This window comes from Seriola dumerili, unplaced genomic scaffold, assembly GCF_002260705.1.
Source record: "Seriola dumerili isolate Sdu_G_001 unplaced genomic scaffold, Sdu_1.0 BDQW01000017.1, whole genome shotgun sequence".
In the NCBI taxonomy this organism is placed as follows: domain Eukaryota; kingdom Metazoa; phylum Chordata; class Actinopteri; order Carangiformes; family Carangidae; genus Seriola; species Seriola dumerili.
The window spans coordinates 564747-585978 of NW_019174272.1; the positions used below are offsets into that span (position 1 = coordinate 564747).

The 21232-nt window shown below is 39.5% G+C and overlaps 2 protein-coding genes across 3 annotated transcripts in view; one reads left to right on the forward strand and one right to left on the reverse strand.

Annotated features, from left to right (window-relative positions):
* The window catches only part of sgsm1 (small G protein signaling modulator 1), a 29016-nt gene extending 23097 nt beyond the window's left edge, over positions 1–5919 (reverse strand). For both annotated transcript variants that reach the window (XM_022757607.1, XM_022757601.1), the window contains exons 1-2: positions 5855–5919; positions 5665–5708 (exon numbers count right to left, since the gene is read on the reverse strand). In XM_022757607.1, coding sequence (XP_022613328.1) covers positions 5665–5708; positions 5855–5873 — 63 coding nt within the window. In that variant the 5' untranslated portion in view covers positions 5874–5919. The remainder of the gene's footprint in view (positions 1–5664; positions 5709–5854) is intronic.
* Positions 5920–13048: 7129 nt separating this feature from the next.
* Positions 13049–19893, forward strand: LOC111229661 (sodium-dependent serotonin transporter-like). Its single transcript, XM_022756083.1, has 13 exons — positions 13049–13274; positions 14253–14387; positions 14607–14826; positions 14978–15116; positions 15222–15356; positions 16425–16528; positions 17232–17359; positions 17447–17559; positions 17968–18099; positions 18327–18426; positions 18550–18650; positions 19536–19703; positions 19813–19893. The coding sequence occupies exons 1-13, from the start codon at positions 13049–13051 to the stop codon at positions 19891–19893; spliced, it is 1782 nt and encodes a 593-aa protein (XP_022611804.1).
* Positions 19894–21232: the final 1339 nt, after the last annotated feature.

The window sequence follows — 21232 nt, forward strand, 5'->3', positions numbered from 1 at the left end:
CTGGTATATTAAGAGACTAAACACACATATGTAAATGCTTTCACACCCATCAGTCCATATGGAGTTCTTTTTTTCCTGAATCAAGGGAGAAAAACAAAACAACAGAAACAGATTTAACTGAGAGACACAAAACAACTTGTTTTTCCATGATTTGCCCACCGAGCACTGATTGCACAGTCACTATCAATGCAAGACGAGCCCCTAAAAGTGACTCATGAAAAAACTAAAACAGATGCGCCCAAAACCCTGCACCCCACCACCACCACCGTAAACATTTAAATAAATAAAAACATTCACTAATTAGACAGCAGTCATTATGCAAATGTTGCCTGTTTGCATCAGTAGCATTGTTATCCTCAGCATCAACAGAAATGATTCATGCTGCCAACACAACAGAGACGGTGGCACTCTGATGTGATGCACACCCGCTCTGCTCATGATCAGACCTATATAGAGAGCCTGTATGTGTGCACGCACACGCGCACACACACACACACACACACACACACACACACACACACACACACACACACACACACACACACACAGAAAACGCAGGGGACTTGCACCAGTTTTCTCTCTGAGTGCACCTGACATACGGGAAGCTGATTGATTTGCCAACTTGAGGACGCAGACTCCTCCTTGTGTTTTCTCATCTCTCTCATCTGGGCTATGGATCAGGCCTCTGAGGAATTTATATGGCGAAGTGTCGAAGCACAGACAACCGGCGGGTTTCTATGGAGACAGCACGTGTCGCACAGTGGATCACTTCTGCCTAAGAAGATGCGTCAACAACAGTCATTCATCTCTGAAATAAACAAAAAGACTGCAGCTCCCCACCTACAGTAACTAATAATATCTAGTTGTACTGTGCATTAGTAATTTCAAAGCATTTCAAACATCGTCCAACCTCACAGAGACCTAATGCCTTAATTTGGTATAATCAATGCAAAAAAACTACCCAAAAAAACACCATGTATAATAGTCATATCTACAAAAATACCACCACAAAATACATTTTCACTGGAATTTATAGATAAAACTATGTGCATGACATGACAACGGTCATTTAATATCTGTGGCAGCAGCAGAGCCTGATGAATCTGCTCTAACTCACCACTGTAGCTCGGAGGCATCAGCCAGAGTGATAAAAGATCTTCAGAGTATTCCAATTAACTCCTGCAACAGCAGAGCCAAGAAATAAGAGCCAGAGAGAAAGCCCCATCCATTAACATCCACCCTTCATTATTCATCATCTCAGTGGCCGCTGATGAATGAAGGGAGCAACCGGGGGGGGGGGGGGGGGTGTTATTCATGGTAATCCATGCGCACACACACACGCACAGTTCTGATATAAAGCTGTGTATTTAAATTATGATTCCATTATTTGAATAATATTTTAATAATGAATGAGCAGACTGAGCAACTATTAAAAGGCAGGGAACCTGATTCCACCGCGAAAATCAATGCAACCACAACGCAACCTGAAAGTGCTGACAAGGAGGCACAGGGTCCATTTAGTAACTGTCGTGGTGCTTTTGATCATATCACATGATCTTCTTCAGCAGATGAAGCTTGTCATGGAAATGTAGATGTTCGAAGACTTCTTGCTCATGCTGACTCAACCTCCACAGTCAAGAGTGAACTTTTAATCTTAAATAATTTTACATGATGCACACACACTATCACTTCAGGCTGAGGAAAAGAGAGAGGAGAGGCTCCACTCTTCACTCACACAAGGTTGTCCAGCACATTAAATATTACTTTAGCTGTCATGCCAACAGCACCTTGTAATTCATTTGATGATCAAGTGGTGTCTAAACTAGCATAAGCCATCCATACCAAAACCTGATCATGAATACATTCATCTTGAAAGGTCATAAGGTGTATAATAGTCATCTGTAGTCATCTATGACAACAATAATTGATGATTTCCCTGCTGCTTTTTTCGTGGAGCATGAACCAACCCTGTATTATTGTTTTCTATCAACATGCTACTAGGATTCAGACAAGTATAAAACATAGAACAAGACTGGGGGATTATCTCATGCTCCTCTAGCTGAAACCTTATCCCAAGTAAGCACTCAGCTTTAAAGAAAAAAAAAGTGAGACAGGAAGGTAAATGGTGCAAATCCCTGTGGCCTGTGTGTTTTCCAACAGACTCTCCCCCTCTCGCTCTCTCCTTTAGCAAACACAGATGTGTATTTGTGTTTGTGTGCACACGAGTGATATACAAAAAGACAGAGGGAGGAGCATGGTCAGAGCGAGATAAAGCGTCGGAGAAAGCAGAGACAGAGAGAGACGGGTTCTGTATCAAAGCTAAGGCAAATAAGAGATCTCATTCAAACCAATTTCGAGCCAGAAGGTAATTCTGCTGCTACAGACATTCTGCGCTCGCTGGATAATGGCCCACATCCAGGTACATTTGAGCAGACTGGTGGCACATAACCAGCTGGACGAGGAGAGCGTGAGAACGCACAGCATAGAAACACCATATGGTATAACCCACACAGAGTAATAATAATCATAAACTAATGGGAAAACAGTACAAACCAAAACAACATTTATATTTCCTCTTAGGGGAATAGATATATCTGAAAAACCTCCTCTAAATAAATGAAAATTCTTTGTTAAATCCCCTATAGGTTAATGTTGATTTTCATGAAGTGCTATATGTGAATAAAGTGAGCTGTCATTCTAACAAACTATGCTGCTGGTTCATCTACAGACTCCATTGGGCTGCATCTGTGGTAAACAGTGAAGTAGCCACGGTGAATGATTCTCGGCAAGGTTGTATCAGCACACAGGAAGCAGGTTTAATCCTGGAAAGGGTCTGGTCTTGGCTGATAACACTGCAAACAGGACTCAGAGAAAAGCAAATCAGACCAAAGTCTCTACATTCCTCCTTTCACAAGATCCAGGATGTGATGTTTATCTTTGTTTGTTTGGCAGAAATAAAGTCTTGTAATTTATGAGGCAATCTGAGATGAAACTAATAAAAAAAAATACATCAGTTGTTAACAGAAGGAGGATAGAAAAGTGGTCTGGACTGAGAGGAATCTGGCCAGGAAAAGGGAATGAATAACGCTCTCAACTGTGTTAAACTATCAATGTCCCTCTGCTTCAGTTGAGCTTTTTCGTGACCGAAAGCAACAACAGTAGAAGACGTTAGGTTATACTGGAAAGCTACAAGGGCTGAAGGTTTTTGCTGTAAATGTGTAAATGTTAAGTGAGCTGTTTGTGATATTGAGAAAACATTCCCTGAACAAACAGAGGGAAACAAAAACCTCAACAGTAGTGACCACAAAGTACACACCACTGTAGGACAATAAAGACACAATGGATTGACACACACAACAGTTTGCTGATAGGTCAAGCTGATATTCAGCTTTCATTAAACAATCAATCAACTATCATCTATCTTCAATACACTGATATATTATAGACAGTTTGTTTAAAGCTGAATTGGTTAAACTTTAAGTATTTAATATTTTTAACCACTGTGAATACTTGAATGCTTTTGTTAGCTTAGCCTAGCTTGTTAGCTACATGACAAAAGTGTTTACTAAGGGTGATTTATGCATAGACATACAGTACATACGTACATACTGTATGTCTATGGATTCATGGGTCACAAATTAAAATGGGTTTCACCACACAAACTAGGTCCTACATAGAAATGATTAGCCTATTATTTACACGCAGTAACTGTCAGGTACTGTTTAAGTTAGCAACCTGAACCAACTGACAAGGCTAATGTTGGCTTGCTAATATAAACAGAGTAGAATAAGTGAGGTCGATGTATCACACCCATTTTACCTTGTGTAAATGCTGTTAAATTATGAAGTTAATATTTATGAAAGCACATAACGCAATGTAACTCAAATTAAAAAACATTATACAGATAATATTTATATAACGTTAATTAGAAAACCTGCACTACATCATAACACTCACGGATTTCCATGTATTTACATTTAAGCAAAACAGGTTCATCTGCATTTACATAGGATTGTCTGGTAAGTTTAATATATCTCTTGGCCCTGCTAAAACTTTTTCTTTAGGTTATCTTTCAGCTGGTGGTGCTACATAGACTTGTTGTTTGCCTAATTGATTGCTTTTGATTGATTTCTTAGCAACCAAGTGACACATTATTTAACAGTGCATTCACGCACTGTCGGCAGAGTGGGAAGAACAGCATTTGCAACCAGTCTTCCAACAGTTTGTTCTTTTAACCAAAGGGGATTTATCATCAGTGTCAGAAATTACCAATATCTCTAATTTAGAATCAGAAGGTAGAGACTGATGTATATGTTCTTGTAATTACGGTTTAAATGACATCACCTGAATGCAGCTTTACTAGCTAAGGTAATTCTTAAATTTGAATGGCACCATCCAATTTAGTGTGAAAACAGCGAACTGTAGGAACTTATGGAGGACTTTACACTCAAACTTCTACGAATATCAGGTGCAACAGCATCCTGTGAGCTCAATGCAGTTTCAGAGGTTTAGCAAGAATAAAAACTCCTGAATACTTGTTTAAGTTTTGAATTTTTAACAGCTACAGTCTTAAAGTACTGGACTTCAGTCCTTCATATCCTGATGAACACTGTTGGGCAGTTTCACCAGAATAAGACTGAGTGGGACTGAGCAGGCCCTAAAAATGTGATAATATCAAGCCATAATAAGCAGCTTCGGTGAGCTGGTTATTGAATTGGCAAGACTCTGCTTTGAACACTCAGAATCATTTCATTCTCCTTCCTCCAAATGGATGCTCATGCTATTTTGAGTTTTGCATCTCATTTCAGCATCAGCACCATTTTCCTTCATGTAAAATGATGACAGACTTTATGTGATATTTAGTCAGTTACACAGTGAGAGACCTTAATGAGAGCGGTCACATATTCCATGTCATTCTGTGCAAATTGAGACCCCAAAATCATCCTGCAAAAAGCTCCTGTACGTTACTATGGCAGATCATTTGCAGGGGTGAAGAGCTCCTCATTCAAGGTTTAACCATCAGACAGACTAAATGGTAGTGACATTTCATTTGATCTCTGCTGAACCCTAGTCATCTGTGTTACTGCAGTAACCTCAAATGATGATTAATGTCATGAAGTGTTGAAAAACCAGCTGAACAAACCACCAGAACTGCTTCCATATTTGCGTCCACTCAACACCATATAACTCATTCCATGCACCACACACACACACACACACACACACACACACACACACACACACACGGTTTGTATCCAACTGAAACCACCAAATGGCTTGGCAGAAGGCTGAAGGTTTGCTCTGCCATAAACACCACAAACACTGACTACAGACAATCTGTTTCCTTCATGATGCTTCTCCACCGAATAATTACTCAGCTGAAGCACGAGCACTCACAAAGGGAACAATTAACAAACAATATATGTTTTAAGAAGAAAAAAACCCCAATCAATTGTGCTTAAATTGTTGCTAGAGGTATTTTTGTATTTAATATACACTTGTTTTCTAATCTTTTCTAAGAGGTTGTGGTACAGATGAGCATCCACGCCATATCTGCGATAGGGATCATCTGAGAGTATCCTCCCCGTGTACAGGCTGCATTACACAGGTTCATACAAACCAACGTGTTTTGTTTTTCCAACTCGATAACTCGATAACACCCACCTCCTTCTTGACGGTGCGCAGCAGCCTCTGACGGGTCTCTGCCTCTAAAACACAGCACAAACAGTCCAACACAAGACATTTTATTTTTACAATTTCTCACAACTTAACTTATTTTGGATTCTCAAAAGAGCACAAATAGGATTTAGAAATATTTAGCTTCCTTTTTTTTTTTTTTTTTTTTTGCTCCCACCTGCCATGATTGTTGCCATAGATCCTGTCTCCTGTCTGCAAGCAGCACCCCTCCCATCAGCTGTGTGCCGCTTGAACACTGCGAAGTGGCTCACGACTCCACCTCCCTTAAACACACGCCTCTTAAAGACACATGCACAGCTGTCATCGTGTATGTGTGTGTGTGTGTGTGTGTGTGTTGGGGGGGGGGGGGACTTCCAAGCACTAAAATCTAAGTATATTGACCATTAATTATAGCCTTCTACAACAAGAACATTGCCTCACAAATATGCTGTAAATAACTCAGATGAGACTTCAGGATGAATTTCACTAAGAAGTAGACAATAATAACTTGACCTCTAGAGCAATGCTGTTATCTCTCCATAGCAATCCAGCCATTCACTGCAAATACATACAAAAAATAAAATCCCTGAGCTGAAACAAACAGGGGCATATGATAAATCGAGGTCTGAGTTTACCTTGTAAATTTCTCTGACATGGAAACGTTTTGTCTTCATGCCATCTGGTGGTCAAGATATAGAAAGACTGTTAGGGAGATCATTCTTGTGGCTCACCAGATCCTGTATCTGCAAATCACACTGATTTCTTCTTTTTCTTTTTTTTTCTTTTTTTAGGCTAATTAAAATGTGGTTCAGCATTTATTCTGACCCAGAAGAACTTGGAAGAACTCTGCTGTATTTCAAACCATACAGGACCTGTCAGTCTGTTTCCAGAGCACCTGCTTCAGGAAAGAAACAAAAAATGTCTGGAGTTCAAAACATGAGGCATATCAGGACAAATGCTGGGTTAACAAAAAACAAACAAACAAACAAACCCAAAACTGTAAATATGTGTTGTAACTTGTAGAAAACAAAGTTATTATACTTCCACACATTACAATATAGTAAACATGGATGCTAACACTACAGCCATCTGGCAGCTTGAGTTCAGTACTTTTGTTAGAGAATGATGTATAGAAGTGCAAAAAAAGATCTATTTTATGAAATGCATGATTCTAATAATTCCTCTAATGCACATCAATAAGTTATAAATAGGTGTAACTCATACCGTCCTGAAGATGGCGACTGTGTCATTTTTGATGCCCCAGACACTCCCAAAAAAACAGTAAGTCCATAAGGTTTATAATTTTTCAGCTTTTATTGAAATATGGCAAAAGTTTGCACACTTACGTGAAGCATATGAGTGCGATCATGTTCAGGAAAAACACCATCTGAGTCAGAATAGTTGGTTGGCTTCAGTACACCAGAGTCTTGGGGCCGCAAGTCCAGTTCTGCCTGGAGGACTGAGCTGTCAGGTAGATCAGGTGGTTAAAGGATGGAGTGATAACACAAGATGACAGACTGAGACGAGCAGGGCCCTGTGAAACCTCCCTCCATAGTTTCAGTACCAGCGCAATCCTTGGGCTCCCTCTGTGGAAGAACATGTCAAGATATGAGTCCTAAAGCCTGTCCTAATCACGCATTGAGACCTGTAAGCTTATAATTTTACAGGATAATACCAGACCACACAACACTTAATACACTATTCAGGGGTTCAGTTTGGATTTGGAGATGTCACCATTTCTTAATGTCATATCAAAAAATGAAGCAGCAGTTTATTTAGGAGTCCTCTTCCTGCAATGGCTTCATTGGTTCCTTTTTTTACTCTATTTTCCACACAAACATCCTCTTCAACCCAGGATTCCCTCACTGGCATGACTCACACCTTGCAGTGGCTTTAGATAATACGAGGTAATAGCATGCCTCGTTAAATGCCATATCAGGACTTCTGCCTGAGTAAGCAGCACACCAGAGCTCCTCACCAGTTCGTCTTTGGTTAAAAGCAAACCAATATAATTTGTGTGTCTGTGTGTGTGTTTGTCTGTTCAGTGCTCACAATCAACAGCATTTACTTACAGCCATGAGACAAATCAATATTCAGCAGAAAAACATGACTGTGAGAAGTGATGTCAGCAGGGGAGTGAAATATCCCAAATCAGGAAAGTCAGTCCCTGATCATTCATGAGAATCACACAGTGGTGCATCGGTGATTATATATTATATTATAGCTAAATACATGTCATTTTTTATACTGGGAAGAAGACACAATCGACTTAAATCTATCTACATTTTCAAAGGTATTTCAAATGAAACCAGCCACCATGTAAGAAATAACAATGCTGTGTAATATCCATGTCTGTTTGCCTGCCAGCAGAGGCTGTGGGCAGGGCCAACATGCACATGTCCATGTGTGATTAGAGTCGACGTGCTCTAACAGGCAGCAGGGCATGTGATAGAGGCTCCTGTCAGTCTGATGTTCTTCTGCCCATGTGTGCCAATGCAGATTGACAGGATTGTATGTTAGAGAAGGCCAGTGCTATATGGTTTGTTGTTATGTTGTTATGCTGTTGGCCCTTCGGGGACCCCACCGCACCTCAGCTGAGCAATCACAGCCTCTTTCCCCCGGCCGATTGTTTACTCCTCATCAGCTCCAGCAATGAGAAGGCATGTTGAATCTGAAGGAATCAGGAATATGAAAGAAAGAGTATCTACAGTCCAGACTGCAAGTATTTGGACAGAAGCACATTCTTTGTTCTTCAGACTCTGAGTTTCAGCACGCTCATTTTGAAATCAAATAATTGATACTACATGAAAGTGCCAAGTCTCAGCTTTGAGTAGGTTTACATCAATATATGAGCTGTGAGTGAGACATAGCCCTTTTAACACATCATGCCCAAATTGCAAAAGTTATTGGACAACTGGCCACTAAATGTTTCTTGGGCAGCTTCGTGTTGTTTCAGTGTTAGTTCCTGCACAACAAAAGCTCACACATGACTCAGAGCTGACTGAGAGTTGAGAGATGTCATTTAGCTTGAGGTGTGGTTGTTTAGAGGTGACCATGCAAGTGAAAACGATAATAATGAGGCTTAAAAATAAAAAAAAAACAATCAATCAATCAGCAATTGGGTACTTCCTAAAAAAGAAGCAGGTGTTTACTGGAAAACTAGGAAATGTCAGACGAGCCGGCAGACTGAGGAGCACACATCTTGATGAGTAAAAAATCATTTGCATGGTGAAGAAGAACTTCTTTATGACTGCACAGCTCTCCAGAATGATGGCGGACATGTTTCCTTGTCAAAGATCGAGAGAAAACTTCACGACCACAATCTCTGAGGATTCACCATAAGATACAAATCCCTGGTAAGCTTCAAAAACAGAGAGGCCAGGCTGCAGTTCATAAAAACCAGTGGAGCTGGAGAGGAAACTGTGGAGAAGAACAGGAACAGCTCATGACTCAAAGCCTCCACCTCATCTGTCAAACATGGTGGTGGTTCTGTCATGACTTCCGCATGTATGGCTGCCAGTGGAGCTGAAACACTGGCATCTATTGATGATTTCACTGCGGATGGAAGCAGCAGGATGAATGCAGAGGTGTACGAGGAGCATTCTGTCAGATCATTGGACGACATTTTGTCATTCAGCAGAACAGTGATCCTTAACATATGGCCAAAGCAACCAAAGAGCTTTTCAGGCTGAAGAGGAGGAAGATCCTCGATTGGCCCAGTCAGTCACCTGATTTTAAGATTAAAGACAGAGTGGACCCGCAACAAGCAAGAGCTGAAGGAGGCTCCAGTCGATCTTTGGGAGAGCATCACCAGGGAAGATACAAAGTATCAGCTGATGTCTGCGGGTCGAAGATCTATCTATCTATCTATCTATCTATCTATCTATCTATCTATCTATCTATCTATCTATCTATCTATCCATGCAAAATAATATGCATTGAATGAGGCAAACAATAGCAGAAAATTACTGAAGTACCAGCATGGATGAATGACAGTGTACCTCCATGAGTAATAATTATCAAACAAACCATCTACATTTCACCATTTCCCAGCTTCAGCTCGACAACAAGTCACGTGACACCACGCCAGACAGTTTGGCAGCCACTCTGGCTTTTAAGTGACAATTTTATGATGGCGCTGGACGTCTCTTGTCCTATCTCTGTGTCATATCCATTTCCCAAAGTAACTTCATTTGATGCACTCTCTCCACTCGCAGACCTGTGTGACTGCTGCTCTCTGAATATCCAGTTAGCAGCCTTCTCAACCTGCTCCATGCTAAAAGCGGTGGATTTGATTACAAAGTCTTTTTATTAGGTTTTCCCAATGAGTGCAGTTAAGCTGCTGTGATTCTGTTCTGCTGTCTTCACCAAACTATATTAACATAGAATCAGGAAGTCAAGATGACTCAAGGTGCTATTTATAACTTTCTGTATCAAACTTCTGGACGTTCAAATGGACCATCTACTCATTGATTTGAACAGGGTCTCGACCTTTTTTTTTTTTTATACCATCTTGACTTTTGCCCCACTTGTTCATTGCCCTTACATTGCTTTATTTATTGTATTTTTATTACTTTTATATCGTGACAAAATTTTATAACTTACTTTTATAATATACTGTGAAGCACTTAAGACACACATGTTTTCTCATCTGTAATCTCTGTGTTTATATTATTGGATTGGTATCAGAGCTCAGATTGATTGTTAGATATCTCAGAATATCAAGGGTAAGAAATCTCTTACAGTTTTTCTCACATTGGTACATTTCCCAGATCAGAATTTGAAATTCTCAAAACTACTTGTTCATCCGTCACATCATCTTGTCACTTGTTCACATCATAAAAGCAATTTCTCATTCTTTTGAACTAATTGAAAAATGCTTTGGCGCAGCAACTGTCTGCTGTTTCCTACATTATCAATTGCTTTTGTCATGTTGATCAAAATGTATTATACTGGTTCTCTGTTAAATGCCCCCCCCCCCTCCAAAAAAAAAAAACAAAAAACATCTAGGTATGAGTTCATTGCATGAGTGGTTGAACCAGTTATCATAGTCTGTCAAGCATATTTTCAACACATTTCTGTTAGACCTTTTTATAAATGTGTCCTGAATTGATGAATTGCTCTCAGGTGAATCTTGACTTTCACTAATGAAGAGGAATGTTACACCAACCAATGATGATCAACCAGTTTTCTATAACAGCTCACAGGTGCATCTCATGAACCCTCAAGTAAAGTAGCCTCGAGTAAGGCTCCATGGTGGAAGGGCAGGGAGTCAAAACAGAGGAAGAGGTGGATGAGGCCGAGGATGTTACAATGACCGAGGCTGGTCGAAGGGTGCACCTGAATGTGAGGGAGAGCAGCCATGTCATCAATCATTCAGATGTTTTGTAAACAGAAGAGGTAAGTACACTATACGGTAAAACTCTGTACATACTGTAATGCTTTATATTACAGTAGTCCACTCGCATTTTACAGTGTACAGTAAAGATACTTTAATACAGATATACACACAGAGATACACACAAACACACACACACACTTAAATATATGTGTGTGTGTAGCCTTGTGCATTTTCATTTTCATCAAAACCTTACTCATAGTTTACATCAGAAAATGCTTACAGAGTGTTATATTGATATATATATCTTACTGTTATATTGACAACATGGCTATGCATTTTGACTATTGTGTTTGTAAACAATGACACAAGAACTTGTCATTGTGATGGCACTGGCATGTTCATTGACATAAATATTTACTTTTGAGAGATAAACTAAAGATTTTGAGCAAGTTACAGGCTTTTGCAGGTAAGCCATTGTGTGGTGCTCATATATTCAAAGCCTTATATCATGTTCTGATGGACCATAAATCAATAATTTAGCACATGCTGTGATTGTGTGAATAATGAGCTCTACATGTCATGTAACTGTTAATGAAGGATGATGAACAGCAGACATAAATCTTGATAGCCATAACTGTAACAGCAGTATTTATCTTGTTGGGCAACCTGTTGCTTAAACAGAAATAGATTACATTTTTCATGAGCTCATAATTTCATGATTAGAGGCGGTGTAAGAACTCAAACTGATCCTAAAAGATCTCAGAATATGATTTCCTACTGAAGGACGCCAGAAACCTTGTTTAAAAATTACATATTCGTGGCCTCTTATTAAATTCTGTCAGTGTAAGGAAGCGTTTAAATCCTCTGGAAATAAATACAACAATGCAAAAATAATCCAAGCCTTGCATTCAATCCTACTGAAGTAAAAGTACGGAAGTACTGCCCCTATAATTGATATATTATCATACATTACATCATATATAAGATCTAATACATTATATATTATATCATATATCATGAGGTGGAGTTAGTTTTAAATATATGTACACAATTAGCTAGTTTAGACCGGTGGTTCCCAACCTAGAGGTGGAGGCCCCTCTGGAGTGACACAACGTAAATCTGAAGGGTCATGAAATGATTAATGGGGTAGAAAAAAAAAGTTTTGCCAAACAAATCTGTATTCATTTTTGGACATTCGCTAACCTTTGCTTTTTTATGAAATATTGAAGTGTTTTCCCTTCTTTGTTATCTAAATTTACTGCCAACAATTCAAGGGCCCCACTAGATACAAGTTTTGGTTTTAAAAGCCAAAAAGGTTGGAATCCACTGGTTTAATGTAAAACTATCGGCTTTTCCTTGATCTGAAAACTAACTAGTCACTATATCTGTGAAAAAAAACACAACATGTCCCTTTATAATATAACAGGGCACATTGTAAAGCAGCATATAATGGCAAATCTCAAGTAAAGTAAATACTTCAAAGCTGTGCTTTACTTAATACCTCTGAATCATGGAAAGTCAAAATGGGTGATCTGGGTAGGCCGCATACTGTGATCATGTAAATGTGACTTGCAGCAATAAAGCTGATTACAGCAAAAATAAAGCATGTGGTCTGCATCTCACGTTATTATTACAGCAGAGATAAATCCTTACGGACACAAACAGCAACCTGCTGCTTATATTTCAACGGATGAAGTGAGTCCCAGCTGCTGCTTAACTCGCTGGTCTTCAAGTGAAAAATTCAATTAGTTCATGCTGCAAAAACTACAAAGGCGCTGTAAAGAGATCCATAGTATTGATCAGTAATAACACAATCGATATAGCTTCAAATTGAACTTTTTAGTTGAGAGTGTTAGAAGCTGCAGTTAGTAAAAATCAAACAACCTCTCTAAGTGTGTCTCCACTAACAGGTAGTGTCCCCAAGTGTCTGCTGCAGCTCCACCAACTCCTCCCACTCGGCCCTGTCATCGTTATAGGAGAAGCAGCCTCCTCTCCGTGGAGCTGGTCCTCTGACTGACTTTTCACAGTCCGATGCCCCGACAGGACTCAGCGGTCATGGCCGGCAGTCTGACCCACCAAGGCTCCCCGAACCCCGGCTACAGCTCCAACAACGCTGTCCCCGTGCCGGTCATCACACAGACGGACTCCAGGGACAAATGGAGCAAAAAGATGGATTTTCTCTTGTCTGTCATTGGGTTTGCGGTGGACTTGGGAAATGTTTGGAGGTTTCCGTACATATGTTATCAAAACGGTGGAGGTAAGTGGCTTAGAGTTTTTAATCTGGCCTTTCAGCTCAATTTTACAAGTTAGGATTTGTGTAACTTCATTTGTGGATCCACTTGGCAAATATTGTAGTATATTTTGACAGTTTTTAACTCGATTAAATCTCAGACTTTCTGCTCAAACTGGCTTTAAATGATTCAGAAAAACAGGCTGACGCATTTGTCAGCAGAACCTGTCCATGGTGCTGAAGTGCGCATCTGTAGCCTTCAAAGTTCAAAAGTTTTTACACTTTTCCTTTGACACAGCCTCTACCTATTTTTCTTCGGTCACTTTTTATCAATGTTTTTATTCAGTAGAAACCTTGACAAATTCATATGAGGACAAGCGTTTTATGGCAGAAAATATATATATTAACATTGAATATCTGTACTTAAAAAAATTATATTCTGCACAGATTGGTCATTATTGGAAGTCATTATGCATTGTGTTGGGGATAGGTTGTACTTTACTCAGTAGTTTTACATCAGCAACTGAAGGTCGTTAGATTGCAGCAGCCAATCCGGTTGTGAGGCAGAGCAATTCAAAGTGCTGCACATAAATTAAAGCAAGATTAAAAAGAAACTAAGGGCAATTAATCATCATTTCATTTGGAATATACAGTAATTGTTTTTTTTTTTTGTTTGTTTTTTTACAGGAATCAATGATATGTTCTTGTCCATGGTTTGTTGAAATAAAGATTTAGATTCTTGTAAATCCCCTCTTTGAGATGAAATATTACATAAACCACAGTTTATACAGTAACTTTATTAACAAATGTAAAAATGAGGCCAATGAGAGTCTCATTTCATAATTTTCATACAATTTTCTTATTTAAATTCAGATTCAAGCACCATTAAGTCCTAATTGTTGAGTTTCTGAATGTCCTCAGTTTGTCATTGCATTTGTGACAGTAATAAGTCATGATGACCTTCATGAAAGAAAACCCTATGTAACCTCATGCATCTCTGTGCAGGTGCTTTCCTTATTCCCTACATTTTGATGGCCATCTTTGGCGGTGTGCCGCTCTTTTACATGGAGCTGGCACTGGGACAGTTCCACAGAACCGGTGCCATATCCATATGGAAACACATCTGTCCCATTTTCAAAGGTAAGGCCTCGCACTCCGCTGCTCCACAGCAGATGTTCATATCCAGAAACCCAGTTACCTTGGCAAATCTGTGACTTAAAATCAACTCTTTACAGTGATAGGGTTATAACTTCTATCCCGTTCTTGTCCAGAAGTAATGTCATCAGTGTAAATGTATGTTCAAGCCGGTGAATCCTTACAGTGACATTTCACAGGTGACTTCTCTCTGTTCTGTTGCAGGTATAGGATATGCCATTTGTATCATCGCTCTGTATGTGTCCTTCTACTACAACACCATCATCGCCTGGGCCCTCTTCTACTTCTACTCCTCTTTCACCAGCATCCTGCCTTGGACAAACTGTGAAAATGTGTGGAATACCCCCGACTGCACTAATTATTTTGACGCAAACAACGTCACCTGGACAAATTCCTCCAGGTCTCCGGCAGAGGAATTTTACACGTAAGTGCATGTAAGTGTGAGTAACAGAAACCACATATGTAAATAGCTTTACAGTGATACTCCACACATATATTTCCAGCTGGTGAATTTGTACAGGACATGTTGTTTTCTCTGCTGAAGACCTGATGATTTATGTGTTTTATCCGAACAGGAGGAATGTTCTTGAGATCCACAAGGCATCAGGGCTGAGAAACGTCGGGGGTGTTCGCTGGCAGTTGATGCTCTGCCTTTTTCTCATCTTCACTATAGTATACTTCAGTCTGTGGAAGGGAGTGAAGACATCAGGGAAGGTAGCAAATTGCAGTTGCTTTACGACCGTAATAATAAAGAAGATTATTCTTTGCTTTAACCATGTCTATGAGCTCTTCCTGATTAACCTCTTTCTTCCACACCAGGTAGTGTGGGTCACCGCCACCTTACCCTACATTGTGCTTTTCATCCTCCTAATTCGAGGCGCCACCCTGCCAGGAGCCTGGAGAGGTGTGGTATTTTACCTAAAACCGCAGTGGGAGAAGCTGCTGGAGACCAGTGTGAGTTGTGCACAGTCAGTCCGACAGGAAATGACCAGATTTGCTTATTTCTAACAAGAAAAACATGACCATGACCCAAATGTTTGGTCCCTTGAGAATCGTATTTCATACTCATTTTTAAAAGCAATTGTGTAGTAACAGAATCGTTTTCAGTTGGTGAAAAGTTCTCTAACATGTAGGTCGATTGAAGAAAAGGGAAAACAGAAAGAAGAAGAAGAGAGAAGGAATAATAATGAGAATTAAAAAGCACAGAGTACAAATTGATGGTTGATACAAAATGAAAATCCAATAAGTTGCTCTATTTCAGTGTGTATGACTTGCCGAAAGGAAGAACTCTGGGCAAGACCAGGGGCTGTTACTAAAACGGCAATAAGTTTCTCTCCACTGTCCCACCAGCATTTAGGAGTCCTGATGAGTATAAACCTGCTGCTCTGGTGTAATGAAATAGCACATTTGGATCAGAGTCAGTAGTTTAATATAAACCTTCATTCACTTCTACCCACTACTCCCCTCATAATCTGCCCATGGTTTTTTTTTTTTTTTTTTTTAGATTTATGAAACATCCTCTCCTTCCTCTCCAGCTCGCTGTGGTTGTTTGCTAAACATGTGTGAGTGCTTTGGTTGGAAGGGAATATGGATGAGATGAAATGAGATGCATAAATAAGCCACAGAGCAGGATAATAAGATGCATAATTGGTTTAGATTTTCTGCCCATTAACAAAGGCCTCCCTTTCTGTCTCACTCACCAATATCCAATGCTGTCCTCGTCTTTTTAATGCCGAATGCGTGCTGCTCTTCAGATCTCCCTGCGTACAGCTGGGCATCAGCTAGATTTCTATACGGCTGACACAACACCTCTCTGCTTGGTGAATTATACTGATGGTTCAGAGCACTGAGAAGGAAAATAAGGAAAATGATCATTTGTTGGTGTTAAATCACAGAAACGAGAGGCAGAAATGGTCTAATCTGTGTACTAAATGCTGTATTTTTGTGCTGTTTCAAATCAATGACAATCTAAGTTGTACAGTTCCAGATAGTGTAATGACTCTATGTTTTTGTCTTGTCTAGGTGTGGGTGGATGCTGCAGCTCAGATTTTCTTCTCTCTGGGGCCGGGGTTCGGGGTCCTCCTGGCTCTCTCCAGCTACAACCCTTTTACAAATAACTGCTATCGGTAAGAGCTGTTCCTCAACGTCCATGGATCTATGACACACAAAGTCATGGAAATGAATGGTAGTAGCTCCATAAGTAGAGGCCGGTGATGATGATGTCTTCTTTCTTACATTAGAAAAGTAAAACATTTCAACTGCAACATACCTGACAAACGATTGTATTTCTCAATGTTGAGTTCTTCGGGAGCAACAGTTCACAGTTACAGTTGTTTAGAGTCAGCACTGGGAGGAGATACTGTAGATGTGTGTGAGTCTTTCACACAGATGTTTATTTATTTACAAATTGTTATAAAGCCATTAATATAATGACTTCTTCTGTGGAGCCTTCCTGGATATAGACACTTGGTAATTAGTCCAAGACTGTTCACCTCTGATAGATGTTTGGTGAGATCATTTTATATCTCTAATAAACAAACATCATAGATCCTTCAGTTGAGCATTCCTCATTAGTATTGTTGCAGGATGTCTGTGGTTGCTAGCCAGGACTATCTTCATGTCTCAGAAACATAACAAAGCTGAAGAGAGTGTATAAAGGAACCCATTAAACAAAGGTCAAAGAAGGTCAGCCAAGTGCTGAATGGCTTTCAACACAGAAAACAATACACTGGAATACGACGGTATCTCTGTCAGAAATGAAACATTTTATGAGTGCAAGCCATATTGTGCTGCATGTCCCTGAACACAGTTTAATTTCTTCCTCAACAGTGACGCCATTGTGACAAGTTTGGTGAATTGTCTGACCAGCTTTGTGTCGGGTTTCGTCATCTTCACGGTGCTGGGCTACATGGCAGAGATGAGGCAGGTGGAGGTTGAGGATGTAGCCAGGGATAAAGGTCTGTGAGTGAAATCTATAAAATCATGAAAAGGAAAAACTGAATTATAAAATTGAATACTCACCCTGATCTCTTCATGGTTTCCAGGGCCAAGTTTACTCTTCATCACGTACCCAGAGGCCATTGCAAACATGCCGGGCTCGATCTTTTTTGCAATCATCTTTTTCGTGATGATGATCACGCTGGGGCTGGATAGCACTGTACGAACCGTGAAATCTGGATGCTTTGTGAACATGACGGCTTTCACTTTATGTATAAAGGAAAATTATGCAACAACATATTTTATTTCATTAGATACCGTTAATTTTGGTGCTTTAATCGTCAGTTTTCATAAGTTGCATATCAAATTATGCTACATAGTATTACTGTAAATGTTTGTTATAACTACATGTGATGCTCTTCAACAATACAAGAAGTCTTTTATTTATCTACAAAATAATTTTATTCTCATATCTTCAATTAGTTAAAAAAATGCAAATATGTAGAGCTACTTTTTACTGAACATAAAGTCTCCAAATCAATTTGATGGCAGCTTTAAATATGTATATGCTGTGATACACATGCAGTATATGTCAACTTGTGGTAATAACTGTGTGTGTGTGTTTCAGTTTGGTGGGCTGGAGGCGATCATCACTGCTGTGTTGGATGAATACCCAGATCATTTCTCTCATAGACGTGAACTTTTTGTTCTGTGCTTGGTAGTTGTCTGCTTTTTGGGCTCTCTAAGCACCCTTACAAATGTAAGTTGTTTTTTTTTCTTCCATAATTTAAATTACTGAACCAAAGAGAACAAAATTCAACCCCTCACTACTTGAAATGCTTATCGTCAAGCACATTTACCCAAAGGTTTTTAGGTAGTTCTGGATACAGTTTAGTAAATTAAAACTGAGATCTGCAGTCTGTTGCTCAAATGGAGGAAAAGGAATGATTGATCATGTTATTAGTCAGTGTGAAATGTTATTGACAGGGTGGTGCCTATGTGGTGAAGTTGCTGGAGGAATTTGGAGTTGGATGCTCCATTATTGCTGTGGGTTTCCTTGAGGCCATTGCAGTTTCTTGGTTCTATGGTAAACAACAGATTATTATTGATTTAGTCTTTTATACGTAACGTAAATTGATTATCTTGTCAGCATGTGACCAAAAAAAATACTGTTAGTGACTCTGACTCGTGTTACTTTTGCTTCTTTCAGGCATCAAAAGATTTAGCAGTGACGTTCAGGCCATGTTGGGAAAAGCTCCAGGTTTGTTCTGGAAGGTGTGCTGGGTCGCCATCAGTCCAGCATTTCTGGCGGTAAGAGATGAAATATTCTGACCTACATTTACAGTAAATACACATCTTACTGAATCTGAATGTCTACTACTCTGTGGTTTTCTTACATTACACAAAAACCATACGATTTGTTTCAGTTCCACACACTGGGAGGATTTACCTCTGACAAGGAAGTTATGTTTTCACTCATGTCTGTTTGTTTGTTCGTTTGTTTGTCTGCAGGATTAGGCAAAAAGTACTAAACTGATTTGCAGAAAATTTGGTGGAGGGATGGGGCATGGGCCAAGGAAGAACCCATTAAATGTGGGTGCAGATCTGGTTAAAAGTAGCAGATCCATCCTCCACTTTCCTTAACATTGCATGTTAGGGTAGGGTAGATAGGGCTTTTTTCTTGGCCTGGGTGGAGCCCTCTACTGAGTGTCGCTCTGGTTTAACATTTTGTCATTTCAATCAAATAATTGTTGTCCATTTAAATCATACAGGGATCAATGGGCTGTAGTAGACCAAGATATGAGGGAAAGCTCAGGGTAAGATCAAAAGACAACTGGACCAGTGGCCTTTGAAGGTTGTGGAGACCTAACAGCTGACCCCCTATGTGTAGATTAAACCCTCCTCTACATTAAACTTTTTCTACAGCATGTATATTGCGAAACACTTGGGCAAATGTCAATTTCCCTCCTCTACATGCAGCCTTATATCCTTGGCTCTTATTTGCATCCATCTCTCTGCCTGTGTTCCTGTTGACATTTTGCATTATTACACCACTGTGACTTCCTTTATATATTTCTTTTATAATGTATGGAAGTGTGACAGATATATTACCCATCCCCATTATTATTTCTGATGGCAGAATATAAAAGCTACATTAACACATATGGAAATGTTATGTATCCCCACTCCTCTCAGTATATCATCGTGAGCTCCCTGCTGAAAGCGCCGCCCCTCACGCTGTTTGATTATAAGTACCCAGACTGGAGCATCACAGTGGGATATATCATTGGCTTCTCATCCTTCATGTGGATCCCCATCTACATGGTCTACAAGCTGGTGTGGACCCCTGGATCTCTCAAACAGGTGAGCGGATGAGGAGAGGAAGGAGATAGGAAATAGTGTGCTTTATTACACATTTTCTTCCAACCTCTTAACCTCTGCGTCTCCTCCATGACTGTCTTGTTCTCTGCAGAGGTTGGCAGTGTGTCTGAGACCAGAGAGGACCATACCAGACATCCACACTGACACGCTCAACATGGCCTCTGTGCCATAGAGAGAATAACACACCAGTAGATTGCCATTCAAACCACTGTTTTACATGATCTGACATTGTGACTATTCCCTGCTCATGATGTGGAACATGCCAACTTTCACAGCACATGCACACTCTATTAAATAGTAAATGCTGCTAAATTTGTAATTCTACGAGGAACTGAGATAGCAATACTCATATCTCAGCTGTATGGTATGTATGATTCAGATTTACCTGCAGTACTTCACCAGGATAGTTTATAGCTTTCACATGTTGCCATTTGTGGTTGTAGGAGTCAGTAGTAAACTCAATGGACAGTCTCCTCCCTTAATCAGCTGTATTTATCTCACAAGAACATGATGCCAAGGAAAATCTAAACATGTATTTCTATATGTAACACTCAGCACATCATTTCCATTGCATGGGGCCTTTTTCTATTAAGTTCTATATTTTCTGTACGTTGTGAAAGATTTATGAAATCAGCTCTGCATGCTCGGCAAAACACCGCTGTTTCACTTGAAGCAACAGTGTGGTTGACACAGGTTTTTACAACTAATCATTGGCGTAGCGTTTCGCATTCAATTACATGTAATGTAATGTAATGTAATGTAAAAAAAAACTTTGTTCAGTAGGTCGTTTATCCATTCAGTCACCAACATACTGTGGAGCATGTCTGCTTAAGTTTTTCATGTCAAATTTGTCAGCACCTCTCAGCCGACGTGGAGAGAGATTAAATGGGACCAAACCTAAATAACATTAAATTGCAGCCCATACTTTATTTTTTTTTTTCAATGCTGTATTTTATATTTATACAGTAAATCTGTAATACAGTGCTTGTATAGGATTTCATGCCAGCTGCTGGAATATCTGCTAAAAATGTTGTTTTTCCCTACAAGTGTTTGTAACGGAGGTGAGTGAGGCACTCAGACAAAGACCACGTTAAAATAATAATCTTCCAATTATAATTAGAGAGTGTACTTCACATAGAAAGTAGGAGCTTTGATATATTAAGAAGCTATTTTAACTATGTGCAACTGTTTGTGTATTACTGTAGTTTTTCAAATTCAAAATGAACTTTTTGGTCTTCATCTGATGGCTTCATTTAACTCCAGATAGACTGTTTTGCCTTAATTTGCCTAATTATTACACTGTATGTATAAAATTGTAAAGGTTGTATTGCTATTTATTGATATTGTGCCTCTCCAGACAATGTTTTCACTCTCTAATTGAAGACTGTTCAAATGTTCTTGCAGCTATACAGTATAAAAATGTCCTAGTCACATGTGTTAATTTATCTAAAAAGCGCTTTATACTTTGTTTATATTCTGAGAATAATGTGGTGTGCAAGGTGATGATTGTT